This window comes from Sorex fumeus, unplaced genomic scaffold, assembly GCF_029834395.1.
Source record: "Sorex fumeus unplaced genomic scaffold, SorFum_2.1 ptg000002l, whole genome shotgun sequence".
In the NCBI taxonomy this organism is placed as follows: domain Eukaryota; kingdom Metazoa; phylum Chordata; class Mammalia; order Eulipotyphla; family Soricidae; genus Sorex; species Sorex fumeus.
Window position 1 is genome coordinate 57,282,121 of NW_026606059.1, and position 16,972 is coordinate 57,299,092.

Consider the following 16,972-nt stretch of genomic DNA (forward strand, 5'->3'; position numbering starts at 1 on the left):
CAGGTTCAATACCCAGCATCCCATATGGTCCCTCAAACATGGCCAGGGGTAACTCCTGGGTGGAGAGCCAGGAGTAACCCCTGTGCACTGCCAGGTGTGACTCAAAAAGAAAAAAAAATCTTAAAGATTTCCTGGATTATCAATATTATTCAAGAAGTATTACTCTATTTAAGCATAATAGAAATCTAGAAGCTCTGAGGGTAGACATAAAATGTGCACCTAAAGTTTGATGATGGAATACTTTTTATTTAACAACAAATTCTCTCATAACTATCCACCCTCAACACTCACACCCACTGTTTCACAACCTAAAGGGCTTGTTTTTTGTTGAAACACATCTGAATCAGTGTCACAGATTTCTGCTGAATTTAGTGGCTTCCCCATTGTCAAACTGCTTTCATTTCATGGTTCCTGCAAGTCGAGGAACAGCCAAAGAGAGGTAGTAACACCGGAAGCCTCTGAACCCCCAATCACTGCCAGGCATGAAGGGCAGCAGGGCACAAGAGATCACTGAACAGGAAGACATCCACCTGACCATTCTCTGGCTACTTCTTTCAAATAAACTTAGTGCTAATGAGTCAGTCTTCAATCAATCAAATGGACTGAAGTCCACTCAACACTACTACTCCTTTTGGTGCATCTCAAATTAGTCAACTCCATTTCTTTCAAATGAGAGGAGGAATTTAAGTGATGAGTTATGCTTTCATGTTTCCAACCTGACAGAAAATCTGTCTCCCAGAAATAATTTCCTTGTCAAATCTCTCAAATATAACTACAAGTAACTTCCTATAATACTACTATATAAACCTAGGATAAGTATCTATTTTATCTTCATTGTTTTTTGGTTTTGATTTCTTTTTTTTAAAGTTAAAGCAATGTGTGACTTGTGCATGGGTTCAAAATGCATTTTAAAGAATCACTACACTTTCTAAACACAAAGGTCAGGACACACTTGAACATGATAGCAGACAAGATTCAACAATTAGACAAGGGAACATTCTACAATGAGTCCTATCACTACTGAGCTATTCATAGTTAACTTTAGACATGTCACATTTAATTACACAAATATGGTATCTTTAGTATGGTAATGATGTCACAAACAAAAAAACAGTCAAAAGATATGCTGGGAAATATACTTGAAATACACAACCTAAACATAGTACATGCTTCTATAGTAGGCAAGAATTTGAAGGAAGCAAGCTCCAATCTGTGTTCATATGGCTAGCAAACTGCAGGGGGGCTGGAACAACAGTATAGCAAGCAAGACACCTGCCTTGCATGAGGCCTACTTGGGTTTTGGTAGGGCGTTTGCCTTGCACGCAGCCAACATGGCCGACTTGAGTTGGATTCCTTCGCCCCTCTCGGAGAGCCCGACAAGCTACCGAGAGTATCTCGCCCGCACGGCAGAGCCTGGCAAGCTACTCGTGACGTATTCGATATGCCAAACACAGTAACAACAAGTCTCATGATGGGGACATTACTGGGCCCGCTCAAGCAAATTGATGAACAATGGGAGGACCGTGACCGTGACCATACTTCCCCCAAGCACCACTAGAGGTGATCACTGGGCACAGAGCCAGGACTAAACCCTGAGCACAGTCATGTGTGGCCAAACAAAACAAAACAAAAACAAATCCTGGAAATAATCTATACAAACAGTGACAGAGATACAGTTTAACAAATCAATAAATCCAGTAAGGTAAAGAAGAAAAGACAAGTCTTAATCTTTAACTTAGAAAGGAAGGTAAAGGTGGTAGGGAGAATAAAAAATAAAAAAACATAGTAGTGACATGAGAAAAGACAGGCATGTTAAATGAAAATGAGCAACGTAAAACTATCATATTATCACATATATGTAACCACTGTTAAGCACTGAACAATAACAAAAAGGTGACATCAATTTATAAATTCATTCATCTATTGGATATTTGGGATTGAGAACTTTATATCAGCTCTCTATTATTTTATAGTGTAATGAAAAAGTTAAGTAAAAATGAAAATAGGAAACCACCAAAATGACCCTACTATTATAAAGAAGAAGTGCTTTTCTCATATGAAAAATCTTGGGAGTTGTCTGCTAATGCATTGGCAGTGCTTAGCAAGCAGCAGTCCCTTGGTACCTACTAAAAACTGTCAGCATATCCTCACCTGCAATACAGCTGTCATCGGATATGGGCACATCCAGGTAGATAAAGCCTTTGTTATACAAACCTATGAGCAAAAATATCTTGTTTTACTTATTATTAAACATTAGGAATCAAAAAGGTCACTACTGATTTTATGTAAAAATTCTTATAACAATGCTATGTGAACAGTAAAGCTGAAGACATCAATCAAGCTTTCAAATCTCAGTCTCCCTCACATAAATCAAATTCCACAATTATCCTTATGATTCATATGGATAAATTCTAACAATAGCATTACATAAGATTATTCTTACCTAATTGGTAAATAACTGCTAGTACCTGTGGATGTTCTAAAACAAATTTTTGACAAAAGACCTTTTCTACTAACCACTTACTATGTACTATATTGTAATCTAGTGATCCAGCGAGCTGGGGGCCAGAGTCGATGATCTTATCGATAGCACATTTCTCAGGCAAAGTACATATCTAAGGAAAGCAAAATATTCTAAATTAAGTTCTGTACAAACTAGTAAGTATTTTCAAATTTATTAATATTCACCAGTGATTATTTCAGGACTTGAACAGTCACCAATGTTCTTCACTGATCACTCTGTAACTTAAACCAAAAAACCCACATACATAATAATTAGGGTGCTCAAACATGCTACCAACAAAAAACTGAAACATAAATATCACAAATACCAAAACTTGCTGCTAAGTGGTTAAGTACTCACTAATAATACCATTTCCTCATTTCATTTGACTTGGAACCTAATCCACTTGTTGGTTCTAAATCACTCAATCAAAAGTTCACTCAAACTGCCATGATTATTGTCAGTGACAAAAATTTCTCTATTTTATGAGTTTGACAGGTCAGTGAGGAAACACTAATCTGAAGCAAAATTTCTCAGCCTTCCATTCACTAGGTTTATTCTGTCATCTGGAGTCCAATAACAAGCACTAGGGACATCCACAGGCTGACTGCTGCTCCTTCAGCCACCAGGAAGTGTGACCTGGCCTTTAGGGCATCAACTGCTACCGCACCCCTTCCCTCTAAACCCTCTAAACCAGGCACTGGAAAACTTTCAGGGGCGAGGGGCAGATGTATCATATCAGCCTTGGGAGCTTTTGGGGGTGCTTTCTGTTTGCTTAGAAGGGGTTTACAGAGTGTTTTCTTCTTCTGAAAAGGAGGCAGTAGGCCCAGTGCATTTGGGAACTTATGCTTTAAATCAAATCTCTTTTAAAGCACATCAAGCACGTATCAAATGTGGCTTCCCCACTGAGAATCTCCCGTCCCCCGAGGGAGACACTAACCTGCCATTGGGGCAAGATAGCACCTAGGTGTGCTGACTAGGAACAAATGGCCTCCACTTCTACCAAAAGAACCAGTGCCCCTTTTCCCCTGGGGCTCACTTCCCTCACATGGGAAATGGGGTACAAAGGACAAATAACTGTGGAGTTGCTGTGAGAATCAGATGATCAAAAATACTTGGAAGAATGGTGCCTGCCACATCTGACACACAGCACATGCTCAGAAACTGTCAGCCAGGGCTGGCAAGACAGTTGGGCACTTGTCTTGCACATGGTCCACCCAATTCAATCCTGGCACCCCGTAAGGTACCTGGAGCCCTGCCATGAATGATTCCCTGAGTGCAGAGCCAGGAAAAAGTCCTGAGCACGGCCAAGTATGGTCAAACAAAGCATCAGTCAATATTCTCAATATTGTTGAAGGACAAGACACTAGATCCCTTTATGTGAAACTTAACCTAATCAAAATGCCCAGACATGAAGCACATTTCCCCTATTATAACAAGGACCTTGAAAACCCATCAATATTCTAGCCTACTAAGATCATTTAAACTTTTATTTTCAAGAAAAATGAAGTGTTAAAAACAAAACTGTAGAATTATAACAATTATTGGACAACTTTTTAAAATTCTATAAAAATTTAATGTTTAAAGACAATTACCTTTATATCATCTTCTGTGATATATCCAGACTGTACCACCCACCATGCCTCTATGGCAATTTCCACTGGTTTTACTGGAAGAAGATCCCGGGCTGTTTTCCTTCTGAAAAATTTCTGCAATGGAACAAATATTTGAGAATTTGCAATCAATCCCAAATTACAACTTAATTTTTTAATCTATTATAGCAAGACTCTTCACACTGGGTTAAATATGACCCTTTTTATACCCTTAAATTTTAAAACCTGAAGTATTCTACTTGTATTGAATACAAAAAAAAGACTCAAATTACTTTGAAATAAATTGCTTATTTAATAACTAATTGACCATTATAAATAAGCTGTGGTATATACAATTAATGGAATACTACCCTGACAATAAGAGAGGATGAATGAAATTGTACCACTTGAGAAACAAATGGATGACACTTAAGGTGACTATGGTAAATGAAATAAGGAAGTGAAAGACATCAGATGGTTTCACTGGTATGTCAAATAATAACTAAAGCAAACAGACTGGCAAAAGTCAACAAACTGACTCCAAGATTGGGTGAAAACTATGGTGGTTACTGAAAAGAAAGATAAGCAGAAAGTATGAGCAAGGGGTGGACTCTGAAACTTAGTGGATGTAATAAATCCTACACACATACAGAAGTAGTAAGTGTACCCCTAAAATTGTATAATATTGTAAGTTAACAACAAAGCAACAAAAAGGGAGGAAGTACTAATCATTATATCTGGACTGAAATTCATAACCTAAAATAAAACCTGAAGGGTGAAATACATTTGGATTATATTCACTAATTTCACCCATTTAGTAAACCCTGAGAAAGAAAGGAGGAAATAAAAAGATCAGCAGACAAAATTAATTTTAAAAATAAACTGAATGTCTTGGGGCTGGGAGATAGTACCACAGTTTGATTCCCAGCACCAGTAGGTTCAGCAAGCACCACCAGAAATAACCTCGAGTCTTTATTCAAACCCAGGACGTCACTCTCACTGCGTATGCACCCTAGGCGTCCTCTAGGACCCTGGGCCTTCCACCATCCCTGAGCCTCTTCCTGTTCGTCTCCAACGCTGTGCCTGATGTCTCCATCCCTCAGGTTGTACCCCACACACACCAGGCACCCACAGGAGGTGTGGCCTCTGCAGAAGAGGCCTAATTTTGGATCGACCAATGCTCACACGGCCGCAGGTAATTAATCACAGGTACTCTATCACTGTATAACTGAAACGCAAGCACAAAAACTTCTAAGTCTACAACTATACCTCATGGTGTTTCACTAATAAAAATCTAAAAATCTAAAAAAAAACCCAAACAAACAAAAAAACCGAACCTCAAAGGCACAAGGCATGTTGGGTATGGCCTAGAGGCTCTGAGCATCTCCAGGGCGAGCCTGTAATGGCCCACAGCACAAGGCTCAAGTAGGACCACCTCCACAAGCCCTTTCACTGAATCACCGGTAGACTATTGGTGGCCCCCAAATAAGTCAACTCAATGTCTTGTGAATTAATGTTTCATTGATTAATCACTTGAGGTACAACAAAGAATATTCTGAGTTTTGCACTGTTTCTGTATTAAGCATACTTTTATCTGATCCAAGAAATGATAATTCACAGAAATTCCACTACTTGTGAAAATGGGAGAGTAATAAGGAAAACAACAAATGAGAAAGGGAACAATCCTAACTTACTTTAGATGATCTACACTGATTCATCAGATCAATGTACTGATTTCTTCCTATGCCAAGAAGCCTCAGACCTGAAAAAAAAAAAACACCTTCCCTTTAAAGAAAATCTAATACATATTGAAATGTCAGGTCACTTCAGGTCACTTCAAATGTCTCAGGGGGAAAACTCTTGACATTTGATGATCAATACCAAACTAAAAAGATTTCTTCAAAAAAAGAAAAGAGAAAACCAAAATGGAAGCAATGTATTTTTTTGAAAAATGCTAAATGTTTTACAAATGCAATCCTGGGCTGATAGTTCAACTGGCTGGAGCACATACCTAATATTGCAGGGGCCGGGTGGGATTCCCAGCACATCAGGAGCAGCCCCTGAGCACCAAGTCAGGGGCAGCTCCTGAGTACTCCCACGTGTCACCCAATAAAACAAACAAGAATCAAAAAAAGTCCTGCCAAGTTTCTTCTTATGCTAAAGAACTACGTTACTATTATTATACACTTCATTAAATTAAGCATAATAAAACTCCATAACTTAGTTACTAAGAATCATATTTCCCACTATAAAAATACTGTGTACAAGTTTCTTTCCCTCATTTGGTACATACAATATGGACCAAGTACTAGAAAGAACTTTGTTCTGCAGAAATGTACACTATTTTCTCATTCTACAACCCCAAAACATCCCTCAAGCATTTAGACTAAATCTTAACTTATATCACCTTATGCTACAAGTCCCATCTATTATGTCGCTTGCTGTTCTCAGCTTATAAGTGTTTCCAATTAAAAGCAGGCATTATTATATAGGCAATGGCATGCAGACACACAAAGACATACTCTAAACATTAACTTCTCCAAATACTTACAGTCAGCTGCAGTAAAATTGGGCAATGAATCATAACTTTTCTCACTGTTCATAATGTCCTTTTAAAAAGAAAATAGAATTTCAAGTGCAAAATTAGTAAAAGTGCACATGAAATAAAAACAATTACAGTTAAACAGTAACAAGTCATTACATGAAACACTGAGATATGAGTTTGATGACCTAAATTAAGCATGCCACCCTGTAGCACTTATCAGAAAGGATCCCTACCGTGTTACCAAAGCGAAGAGAGAGGTGTGGGATTCCTAGAGCACTCTCTATGAACCCCAGGCAGCTGCTCTGTAATTCTGCCCTGTGGAAGTTATGCAAGGAGCACCTCCAGTAGAGCTCACACTTCATATCTGATCCTAGATTCCCACCCTGAGGGAACATCATTAAATGTCATAGTTCCATCCATCTGCTTCCCATTCCTGCAGCTCAACTAAGGTTTCAGCTATGTGTGCCATCTAATCCAATTAGCAAGAGTCACACTTAGAATTCAGCTTCTTCCAAGCCCATCTATCAGTCCAATCATAAATCAACTGCCTACTTTGGAGATAAGGTCCACTTTTTTTTTAATTATTGATTCACCATGAGACAGAGTTACAGAACTCATGTTTGAGTTTCAGTCATACAATAATCAAACACTCATCCCTCCACCAGTGCACATTCTCCACCACCAATGTCCCCAATATACACACCCCGTCATTCCACCCCTCTTCCTGCCTCTATGGCAGCCCATAGTTCCCCATACTCTCTCCCTACTTTTGGGTATTATGGTTTGCAATATGGATATGAGAGGCTATCATGTTTGGTCCTTTATCTACTTCAGCACATATCTCCCATCCCGAATGATTCCTCCAACCATCCTTGACTTAGTGATACCCTCTTGATTCCAGCTGCCTTCTCCCCCAGCTCATGAGACAGACTTCCAATAATGGAGCAATATTCCTGGTGAGGCCCACTTTCAATTCTGGTGCTATAACTAACAGCATACCTGGATATAACTGAAAGCTAGAAATGGAACAAAACTGACTCTATTATCTCCCCTAAATCTATGGGCAACACTAGATTAGATACCACCTTCGTTATGCTGAGTCTAGAGAAAAAGAAGCAAAAGAAACCTGAGCTTTTCCCGGGTGCAGCATCCCAACATAAGGGAAAAGGAGGAACAGGATGGGAGAAGTAACCTTAAAGAGACTGAAGGAGAAAAACAAAGGGAGCTCTTCTAAAAGATGCCCCATATCGGAACAGGACCTAACCTCTCTGACACTGGAGCTTCCCAATTCGACTCTTAAAGAGAAGAGTTAATACAACACAGCAGAATTCAAATAAAATTAACAAATGAATACTAATAAATATTGCTGATCTTAACACAAAGTATATAACTCATACTGCTTATATACTTATATGCTTATATACTTGGGCTGGAGTGATAGCGCAGCGGTAGGGCGTTTGCCTTGCACGCAGCCAGCCTGGCCAAGCCGGGTTCGATTCCTCCGCCCCTCTCGGAGAGCCCAGCAAGCTACTGAGAGTATCTCGCCCACACGGCAAAGCCTGGCAAGCTACCCATGATGTATTCAATATGCCAAATACAGTAACAACAAGTCTCAAAATGGAGACATTACTGGGCCCTCTTGAGCAAATCGATGAACAACGGGAGGACAGTGCTACAGTGATGCTTATATACTTATACATACTTATATACTAACAGTGTATAACTCGCACTGCAAGTCCAACACAGACCTAAAAATTACTTTTGGAAAAAGTCTAAATACCTAAAAGTTAATAATTATAGAAAAAGATTAACAGTTAGGGCTATTAACATTTTTTCCTGGCACATTATATAATGCTGAGTTTACGGTATCATTTATTCTTCAGCAGTTAGTCAATAGTTGAATGCACTGTTTCTGTAAGTTTAATGTCCAAGACACATTTTCAACTTTAATCATGCAGCAAGAGCAATAAATTTTATACTCTGCTGAAATAAATGACTGAGTAATGCTAAAACAGCAGAATCAACAATGCTTTCAAGAACATAGAATAGACAGGTATATTCCACTGAGAAAAAAGATGACAGTCACGATAAAGTGTGACTAAAACAGGTTGCAACCAACAGTCCTTTTCATATCATACATGCAGAAACAATGTGCCCTGTGTCTAAGAGATACAGAGTTGTTCATCATGGGAAAAGTGTCCCTGATGCTGTCATCACCCATTTCTAGTGGTTTACATGTACTGCAAACTCACCTCCATAATCCCAGTATAATAAGAAAATGGTGTTATCCTCAGGCCCTTTACCATAATGTCTGATAAATGATATGGGTACAGCATGAGATGATCTCGACTATACTTTAGTAATTCCTCATAGTATTTGCGTTCATCTTTCTTGACATGTTTAACTAGAAGAAAGGAAAATTTTCACGTAAGTTACACATAAATGTAATAAGCAAAATTTGTAAGTCATTGTTACTTTAAAAGTACATGTGGAATAATTATACCACAAGAAGAAGGTTTCATATAGTGTATAATTAACAGATATAAAATGACAGACCAAAAAAGAAGTAATTTTTAAGAAATCAGAAAGCAAAAAAAGCATAAAATGTCCACCAAAATGGTAAGCTACAATTCATCAAATCCCTGATTTCATTTTTGTTTTTTAAACATATAAGAACTTGATTTCCATTGAGTGCCTTTAAACAGAAAAACCATCTCTGAACTACTCTGTTTAAAATAAGAGTAACACAATAGTTAATAGGGCAATGGATAATTTAATTTGAGAAATAAAAAGCAAACACTGAATAAAGAGGTGAGAAGAGCCAGGAACATGGCTCAAAGGAGTGGAAATGCAAGGACTATGCTTGATGCGGCACTGATTTCCCTGCTCTCTAGTACTGCCAGGTGTGGCCTTAGTGACCGCCAGCATCACTAGGACAAGCACAGCAGTGCCATCCAAACACTGAACTGGCAGGACCACACTTCTGACTGAGCATTGATAGGAACAGCCCCTAATTCCCTAAGTGCCTCTGACCCCTATTTTAAAAACGGGGGTGGGGGATAAAAGAAAAAATTAAATCCTGGAACCAAATATATTTTTTATTATAGAAATAGTATACAACTGGAGAAGGGACTGGTATTGGAACATTGTATGACAGTTCCAATCATGAACAACTTTGTCTCACATTGACTCAATTTTTAAAAAATTAAAATAGTTTTCATTCAAGTTACATTATTTGGAAAAGTGATGGGAACAAGATCAAAGTAAATTGATAATTAATGAAGTATGGGAGCTGGGGATTATTCTGTGACAAAAGGGTCTGCCACCCAAGTGTGAGGTGCTGAGTTTGATCCCTGGGGACATCTACAGTCCTGGTAGCTCTGCTGCTTGAGACCCCCAGCGCCAGAGAGCATATGCAATCTTCAGCACATGGCTGGAGTGATGTGCAATCTCAGGAGCACTCCATCCAGAGTGTACAGAGATCCAAATTCAAGAACGAGACTCCTAACAAGCACAACTGCAAACATTACAACTAGATATGTGAGCACCCAGTGACCCAGTGATCACAACCACAAAACAAAGGAAAAAGAAGATTTAAAAAAAAAAAACCCCTCAATGCACTTTTCTGGCATATTCTCCTACTTAAAAACTTAAAACAAAAAGGATTGCCCCCCCCCTTCATCATTTTTATTAAGGCATCGTGATTTACAATATTTTTAATCACTTTCCATCATACCCATCCCCAGAGACACTGGAAGTCCCGCCCTCTCCGCTCCCAAGAAAGTTAAGTTCTAGAGATAAAATCTTCAGTTTCAATGCTTTTGGTCACTTGTTCCCATACTATGTTAAAGAGGATATTTAAAACAAAATTAAAGCTCTAAAAATAAAACAAAACTGTAAGGAACCCCCTCGCTGGAGCGATAGCACAGCGGGTAGGGCATTTGCCTTGCATGCGGCCAACATGGCCGACCCGAGTTCGATTCCTCCGCCCCTCTCGGAGAGCCCGGTAAGCTACCGAGAGTATTCGATATGCCAGACACAGTAACAACAAAGTCTCCAATGGAGACGTTACTGGGCCCGCTCGAGCAAATCGATGATCAACGGGAGGGCCTTTACCTTACCTTTACCTTAAGGAACTCCCTAAAAGTAATTTTCAATCAGAAATAAACCTGTTAGTCAAAGTAAAAATTTTCTAGGTGGATGGTCAGCACCATTTCTAAAATGCCATCCATGGGATAAATATGAAACTTGTATTGAAAAAACAGGATGGGCTTATGAATAAATCAGCAATGGTTATTTCCATATCAATGCAAAATGTTTCTACTTACCTAAGTTATTCCTATATCGTAATTGATTGCGGATACTATACAGGACAACCTGCTTTTCATATTCTCTCTGTGAATTTCCAAGACTCTAAAGGAAAAAAAAAATTAAAATTGCTTCTAAATTCAACAGTAGTTATTCTAACCCATAAAAATTCATAACTATGGGACTGGAGCGACAGCTACACACTGAGTGCAGGCTCTATATGCTGGGAAGTCCCAGTCCGATCCTTGGTACTTCATGGACCTCAAAGCTCTGCAGGGAGCATCCATGAGCACAAAGTAGGGAGTAACCCTATGCACAACTAGATGTGGCCCACAAACAAAAGTAAAAATCAAACCGCTTATACAAAATATTGGGTTCCTCATTCATAAGCAAATTTAAGACTACAATAACCAAACATCTAAGCACTTGGTAGGCATTAGTAACTGAATCTGTTGAAAGCAGGTAAAAGATATACCTGATAACCTTCCATTATCTGTGTTGCAAACCAATAAGGCACAAAGGAGAGAACACGAGCAAGAGAGCGAGAGCGAGAGCGAGAGACAGAGAGACAGAGAGACAGAGAGGTAGGGAGAGAGAGAGAGAGAGAGAGAGAGAGAGAGAGAGAGAGAGAGAGAAGTGCCTGCCATAAAGGCAGGGGGATGGGAGTACTAGGACCATTGGTAGAAATGTACACTGATGAAGAGATGTATTGGAACATTACATGACGAAACCCAATTATGAATAACTTTGTAACTGCAATTTAATTTTAAAAAATTAATAACTGGATCTAATCAATCAATATATGGTACATATATAAGTGTATATATATATACACATTAGAGATTCATTTTATTCTTACTACTTACATATTTAATAAAGTATCACTGACTATGTTCACAAAGATTCCTTCTCCCACGCCTATCCCAAAGTCCTCTCACCAATGCCATTTTCACACAGAAGGCCACTGAAGAGCTCAATTTGCTGAGGCAGGGCGGACAAATGAAGACAAGTTTCAAACAGAACAGTAACTGATAAAGTATTACGAACAAGTGGAGGAAAAATAGCCACTGCACATCAGACTATACTGAAAGCACAAAGAAGTTTTTTTCTGAAGTCACTGCTTCTTTAAACCCGAAATACGGGGCTGGAGCGATAGTACAGCGGGTAGGGTGTTTGCCTTGCTCGCAGCCAACATGGCTGACCCAGGTTCGATTCCCAGCATCCCATATGGTCCCCCGAGCACTGCCAGGAGTAATTCCTGAGTGTATGAGCCAGGAGTAACTCCTGAGCATCTCCGGGTGTGACCCAAAAAGCAAATAAATAAATAAATAAGTCCAAATACAACATGCATTCCTGTACCCTAATACACACGTTTTTAATTATCTGGATCATATTCATCATAAAACCTAAAATAACGTATGACTGGTTTTAATAAAGGGAAGTGATCAACAACTTCAAAAATATCTTGAAATAATGGCTCTATCCATAACTGTTTTTCCTCCCTGGGGAGGGGAGGAGGAAGGATCTCCCAAGCAGTGCTCATAGGGTCACTATGCGGCCACTCCCAGCATTATTAAGCCATCAGGCCAGAAAGTTCAAGCATAGGGTCATACAAGGCAAAAATGCTCAGGCACTTGGGTACCAGGGATCACTAGGAATCATCCCCCCAGCAGAGCTGGGTGAGAGTGCCCATCCATAATCTCTAAATTTATTTTGTCAACATAACCTGTATCACACAAAAACCATTTAACCTCATCAGGCCAGTATCAAAATTACTGGCATGAATTTTTTTTCAACTGGAGTCACCATCCCCTAGCTCTCAGAATTGAAAAAAAATGGCAGGTTTTGAGATTTTCAAATTAAACTCATCATCAAAACTTACTGGAAAATCTATCTCAGTCCTAGTAGCTATAGTGAATAAAGACAAATCCCTTCCATACAAGGAATATTTCCCGCACTGAAACTGAATTTCAGCTGACCTGGGGAAAAAATTCAGGCTGGCATGATCATTCATTCACTTCAAAATGGACCACTAAAGACTATGGGTCAGGAACTCAAGATACAAAAGCAAAGCAAAGTAACGCAACCAGAAAATGTACCAAAACACAGTGAGGTCGGTGCCATGAGGAGAACACACAATGACAACCCAGCCCAAGGTCAAGTGCTCCAGATTTAGATTGAGAGCAAAGAAACCCTTCCTGGAGGAGTTCCTGAGATACAAAAAAGAAAGGTACAAGTACTCTGTAAGTGGTAGTGACAGGATTGAGCATGCATTTTAGAACCCTTATCCTAGTGTGAAAAATGGATGAGCGCTAGTGCTGGGGGTAAAAGCACTTGCCTTGCATGCTGGCAAGCTCTATTTAACTCCTGGCACCAGATATGATCCATTTAGGACCGCCGAGAGTGATTCCTAGGGCAAGGAGTAAGCCCCAAACACACCACTAAATGTGGTCCAAAAGTGAGAGAGAATAAAAAAAAAAAGGTAAAAAAAAAAAGAGGGCTTTACCCTGAGGAATGAGATCAGAGAAAACTGACGCAGTAACCAATAAGGAGCTTGATTTACTAAATTCAAGCGGCAAGACCAGACCAAGTCCACAACAGTAACTTGTAAAAGGGGGTTTGCAATACCTTCTCAGCATAAGAGTTTATCCCAAGCCATTCTTTTAAATCTAACCCCACAAAATAAGAACTGTCACTGTCATATTTGCATTGATAATAAATCAGTAACACTGACTTGTGGTCATAGATCACAGTCATAGGCTTGAAAAACTTCTGCAAAAAGTAAGCCCAACTATTTATGCCAGCGCCAGAGAATCCTCCATCTGTCTCCCAATATGGCACACCCCTTTCATGAAAAGAAGAGTAGGGAACAAACCTTTGCAAAGAATACACCTGGTAGCTGCTCCAAGGGTTTTAGGACAAGTGACGAAAGGACAGAAGTGTCTGCCCAAGTCCTCATTCAACAAGGGAAACTCTCTCTCTTACCAGTTTAAAGAGCTTAATGTTTTCTCGGGCCAAGGTAAATGTCCGAAAGCCACTGACATCCAAGAATTCTACGTTTCTTAAGTTTCCTTCGACTCTCTTGGCTTGGTAATTACAGACCCACAACTGTACATCTTCTCTGCCACGACACGCGATGTCTTTACCAGAACATCAAATTATCCATGTCCTAGAAGGAAGCCCCCAAACTGGGTAAAGGAGGTGGAAGTCATTCAACACACCCACCGGCGCACACTTTTCCAAACACTTCTTGGAAAGCAGCTTCCCGGTCACCCTCGGGAGAAAGGGAGGAACAGGAACGCCTCTCGCCTCCACCGGGACGCGGGGGCGTCCCCAGGCCTCTCGCCTGCAAAGGAGGTCTGTCCACTGCAACGTGCGCGCGCCCCCGTCCGGGTCTTCACCGCCTCGGACCACCCAACCCTCCCTAAGGATGCGGAAACAGGACCCTCGAGCATCCGCGGATGGAAACTGGCAAGCCGTCCCGGCACACTCTCCCGTTCCCAAACCTCTCTCTTTGAAACAATCACTGCATCTCAGTGGCGGGACAAAGTTCAGGACGAGGGAAAAAAAAAAAGTTGGCTCAGCACCTTCAGAGAGGCCCGAGCCGGGCGGTGGCCTCCGCGGGGCTCCCCTCCGCAGGCAGCCCCCCTCCTGCCCACGCTCTGGGGAGGGCAAGGCTCCGAAGCCTGGCTCCCCCGCGCCCGAGCGCCCCCGAGATGCTCCTTCTCCCCGTCGCCCCGCAGCATCCCTCTTCCCTGCCTGCCCTCCGCCGGCCTCCGCGTCCCCGAGGCTCTCGCCGGGCTCGGACCGGGGCGCGCCCCGGGGAGGCGTGCGTGGGAGCTGGCGGGGTCGGCCGCGGCGCCCGTCACTCCCCCGCGGAGCGGGGCAGGCGACCCCGGGCCCCCCGTACCTGCCGCACGTTGGCCGGCAACTTGCTCCACGGGTAGTTGTGGCGGATGTGGAACTCCACGTCTATGTTCATGATGCCGAGGGCCGGGGCCCGCGGCGGCGGCGGCGGCGGCGGCGGCGGCGTCCGGCCCCGACACCCCCCGCCGGCCCCCGGGGAGGCCCCGCAAGCCTCACGCGGAGGAAACCCCGGCCCGCCCCATGGCCACGGCTCCCGGCAGCTCGGCGCGGCCCCGGGGCCACGGGGCACTCGGGCAGCGGCGACGGGCAAGCCAGGGGCGCCTGGGCAGCTCCCAAGTTTCTTCCTAGTTTCGACCCGCCGGAAATGGCTTTGGGCGCGCGTCACTTCCGCCCGCTGGCGCCGCCGGACCGGAGGGGCGGGGCCCCGATGGGCTCTGGCCCCGCCCACACGCTCGGGGGCGTGGCCACGTGGGGTTTCCCCCCCCCCCCCCCCAGGGCCGATCGGCCGGTTCCAGCTGGTGCCCCTTGCCTTCTCGCTCTGGCAGGGTTATCGGAGGCCTCCTGGGTCCGCCCTGCCATTGATAAATGACCCGCTTTCCCCGAAAAGGGAACCCAGGTGGCCAGAGCTGGAGGATGCAAATGTTGGGGTGGGTTCTCTGTAGCAGGCTTCCAAGGGTGGAAGAGAAGAGTGCTCCTAAGGGGGTCCTTCTTAGTCAACTGTGAACCCCGGTCAGGTGGATGGGATCCAGGTTCGTGAGAATGTATAAGTCTGAGTTTCTCACACACACACACACACACACACACACACACAAACAAACACATACACACGCGCGCGTGCGTGCACACACACACACGGAGCAGAGAAGCCGCAAGGCAGCAGTAGAGCAAAAGTCTGGTGATCCTTTCAAATTCTGCGTTCTTCCAAGTTCGTTTCTTGCAGCTTGTGGAAGGAAGGTGTTGGACTCACCTTCGCAGATCCAGATTTTTTAAATGTAGGGATTGACCAGAGCTGAGTTCTTACAAAAACCGTTGCTAACAAGTGGGGGAGACTCCAAGTGAGGGGAGGAGCTGAGAAGCTAAGACCTTGGTAACCTTTGCCTTAGACCCTCTGGGAGACTGCTCTTCTCTGCTCCATGCAAATGCCTCTAGAGTTCCTTTTCTTTGTAGAACTCTGTTCTATCTTCAGTTCAGTACTAGTTAGAGATCCTTGGTAACTGGCCTAGCAAATCCATGATCAGTTATTTGGCCCAACCGGAGATACATTAATTGGTTTTTGCAATTAATTTTTTAGCTTTAAACAAGATTCTAAGTGGTTTCCTTAGAAAATGATAGATGTACACTCAGCTTGGTGGTGGGGGCCAGGTGGAGGGCAACCCTGGCAGTGCTCGGAGGACCACATGCATTCCTGGGGATTTAACCCAGATCTATGCTGAGCAAGACCAGTGCCTTATCCCTATACTGACTCTCCCACCCTCCTCAGAACTTTTTGTAAGCTGCTGGATGCATACCTCACAAGAACTTGCCAGCTTAAAGGGAAGGAATGCATTGATTAAAGGAGACAGATGGAATGCCTGATGAATTGAAACAAAAACTGACCCAAGCTTCTCTGGTTAGGTTTATTTGTCTCATATTATCCAACTATAAGAAGAGCCCGTAACTGTTGTGAATGCTTTGTTTACCGACCTTGTCATTATACCTATAAAGTTAACATAACTCTGGCCAGAACATTCATTCGACAAATACTGATTGCCTGTCTGCCATGTAATGCTGAAAACAGATAAGAGTTCATGGGGAGAGCAGTAGGGAGATAGCTCAAAGGGCTGGAGCATGTGCCTTATATCCTCTGGGCTAAGCACCTCTGCCCATTGCTTATTCCCCATCCTAAGTCCATATTTCTCCTTTCCCTCAGCACTTTTGGACCAGAGCAGAGCCACATAATCATCCAAGCTCTGAAAAACCAGGCCCACACCACAAGGTGGAATATTGACCCTAGAAATCTTACACAATGCTGTGGTAGTTGGAAAAAATAATAGAATGGAGGTATTCTATTCCAAAATACCTCCCTATGTGGAGGTATTCTTCCAGCTATACCCAACCTTAAGACCTACAAAAGAGCAGTTTCAGCCTCTACCAGGGCTGTAATATTAAACCAATAAG

At 42.4% G+C, this 16,972-nt stretch overlaps 1 protein-coding gene across 1 annotated transcript in view; it reads right to left on the reverse strand.

The window, feature by feature from the left end:
- FAM91A1 (family with sequence similarity 91 member A1) overlaps positions 1–15,170 on the reverse strand; it is a 50,537-nt gene extending 35,367 nt beyond the window's left edge. The window contains exons 1-8 of the mRNA XM_056109868.1: positions 14,859–15,170; positions 10,969–11,053; positions 8,893–9,044; positions 6,647–6,704; positions 5,790–5,857; positions 4,099–4,212; positions 2,525–2,615; positions 2,152–2,214 (exon numbers count right to left, since the gene is read on the reverse strand). Coding sequence (XP_055965843.1) covers positions 2,152–2,214; positions 2,525–2,615; positions 4,099–4,212; positions 5,790–5,857; positions 6,647–6,704; positions 8,893–9,044; positions 10,969–11,053; positions 14,859–14,930 — 703 coding nt within the window. The 5' untranslated portion in view covers positions 14,931–15,170. The remainder of the gene's footprint in view (positions 1–2,151; positions 2,215–2,524; positions 2,616–4,098; positions 4,213–5,789; positions 5,858–6,646; positions 6,705–8,892; positions 9,045–10,968; positions 11,054–14,858) is intronic.
- Between the last annotated feature and the right edge of the window lie 1,802 nt (positions 15,171–16,972).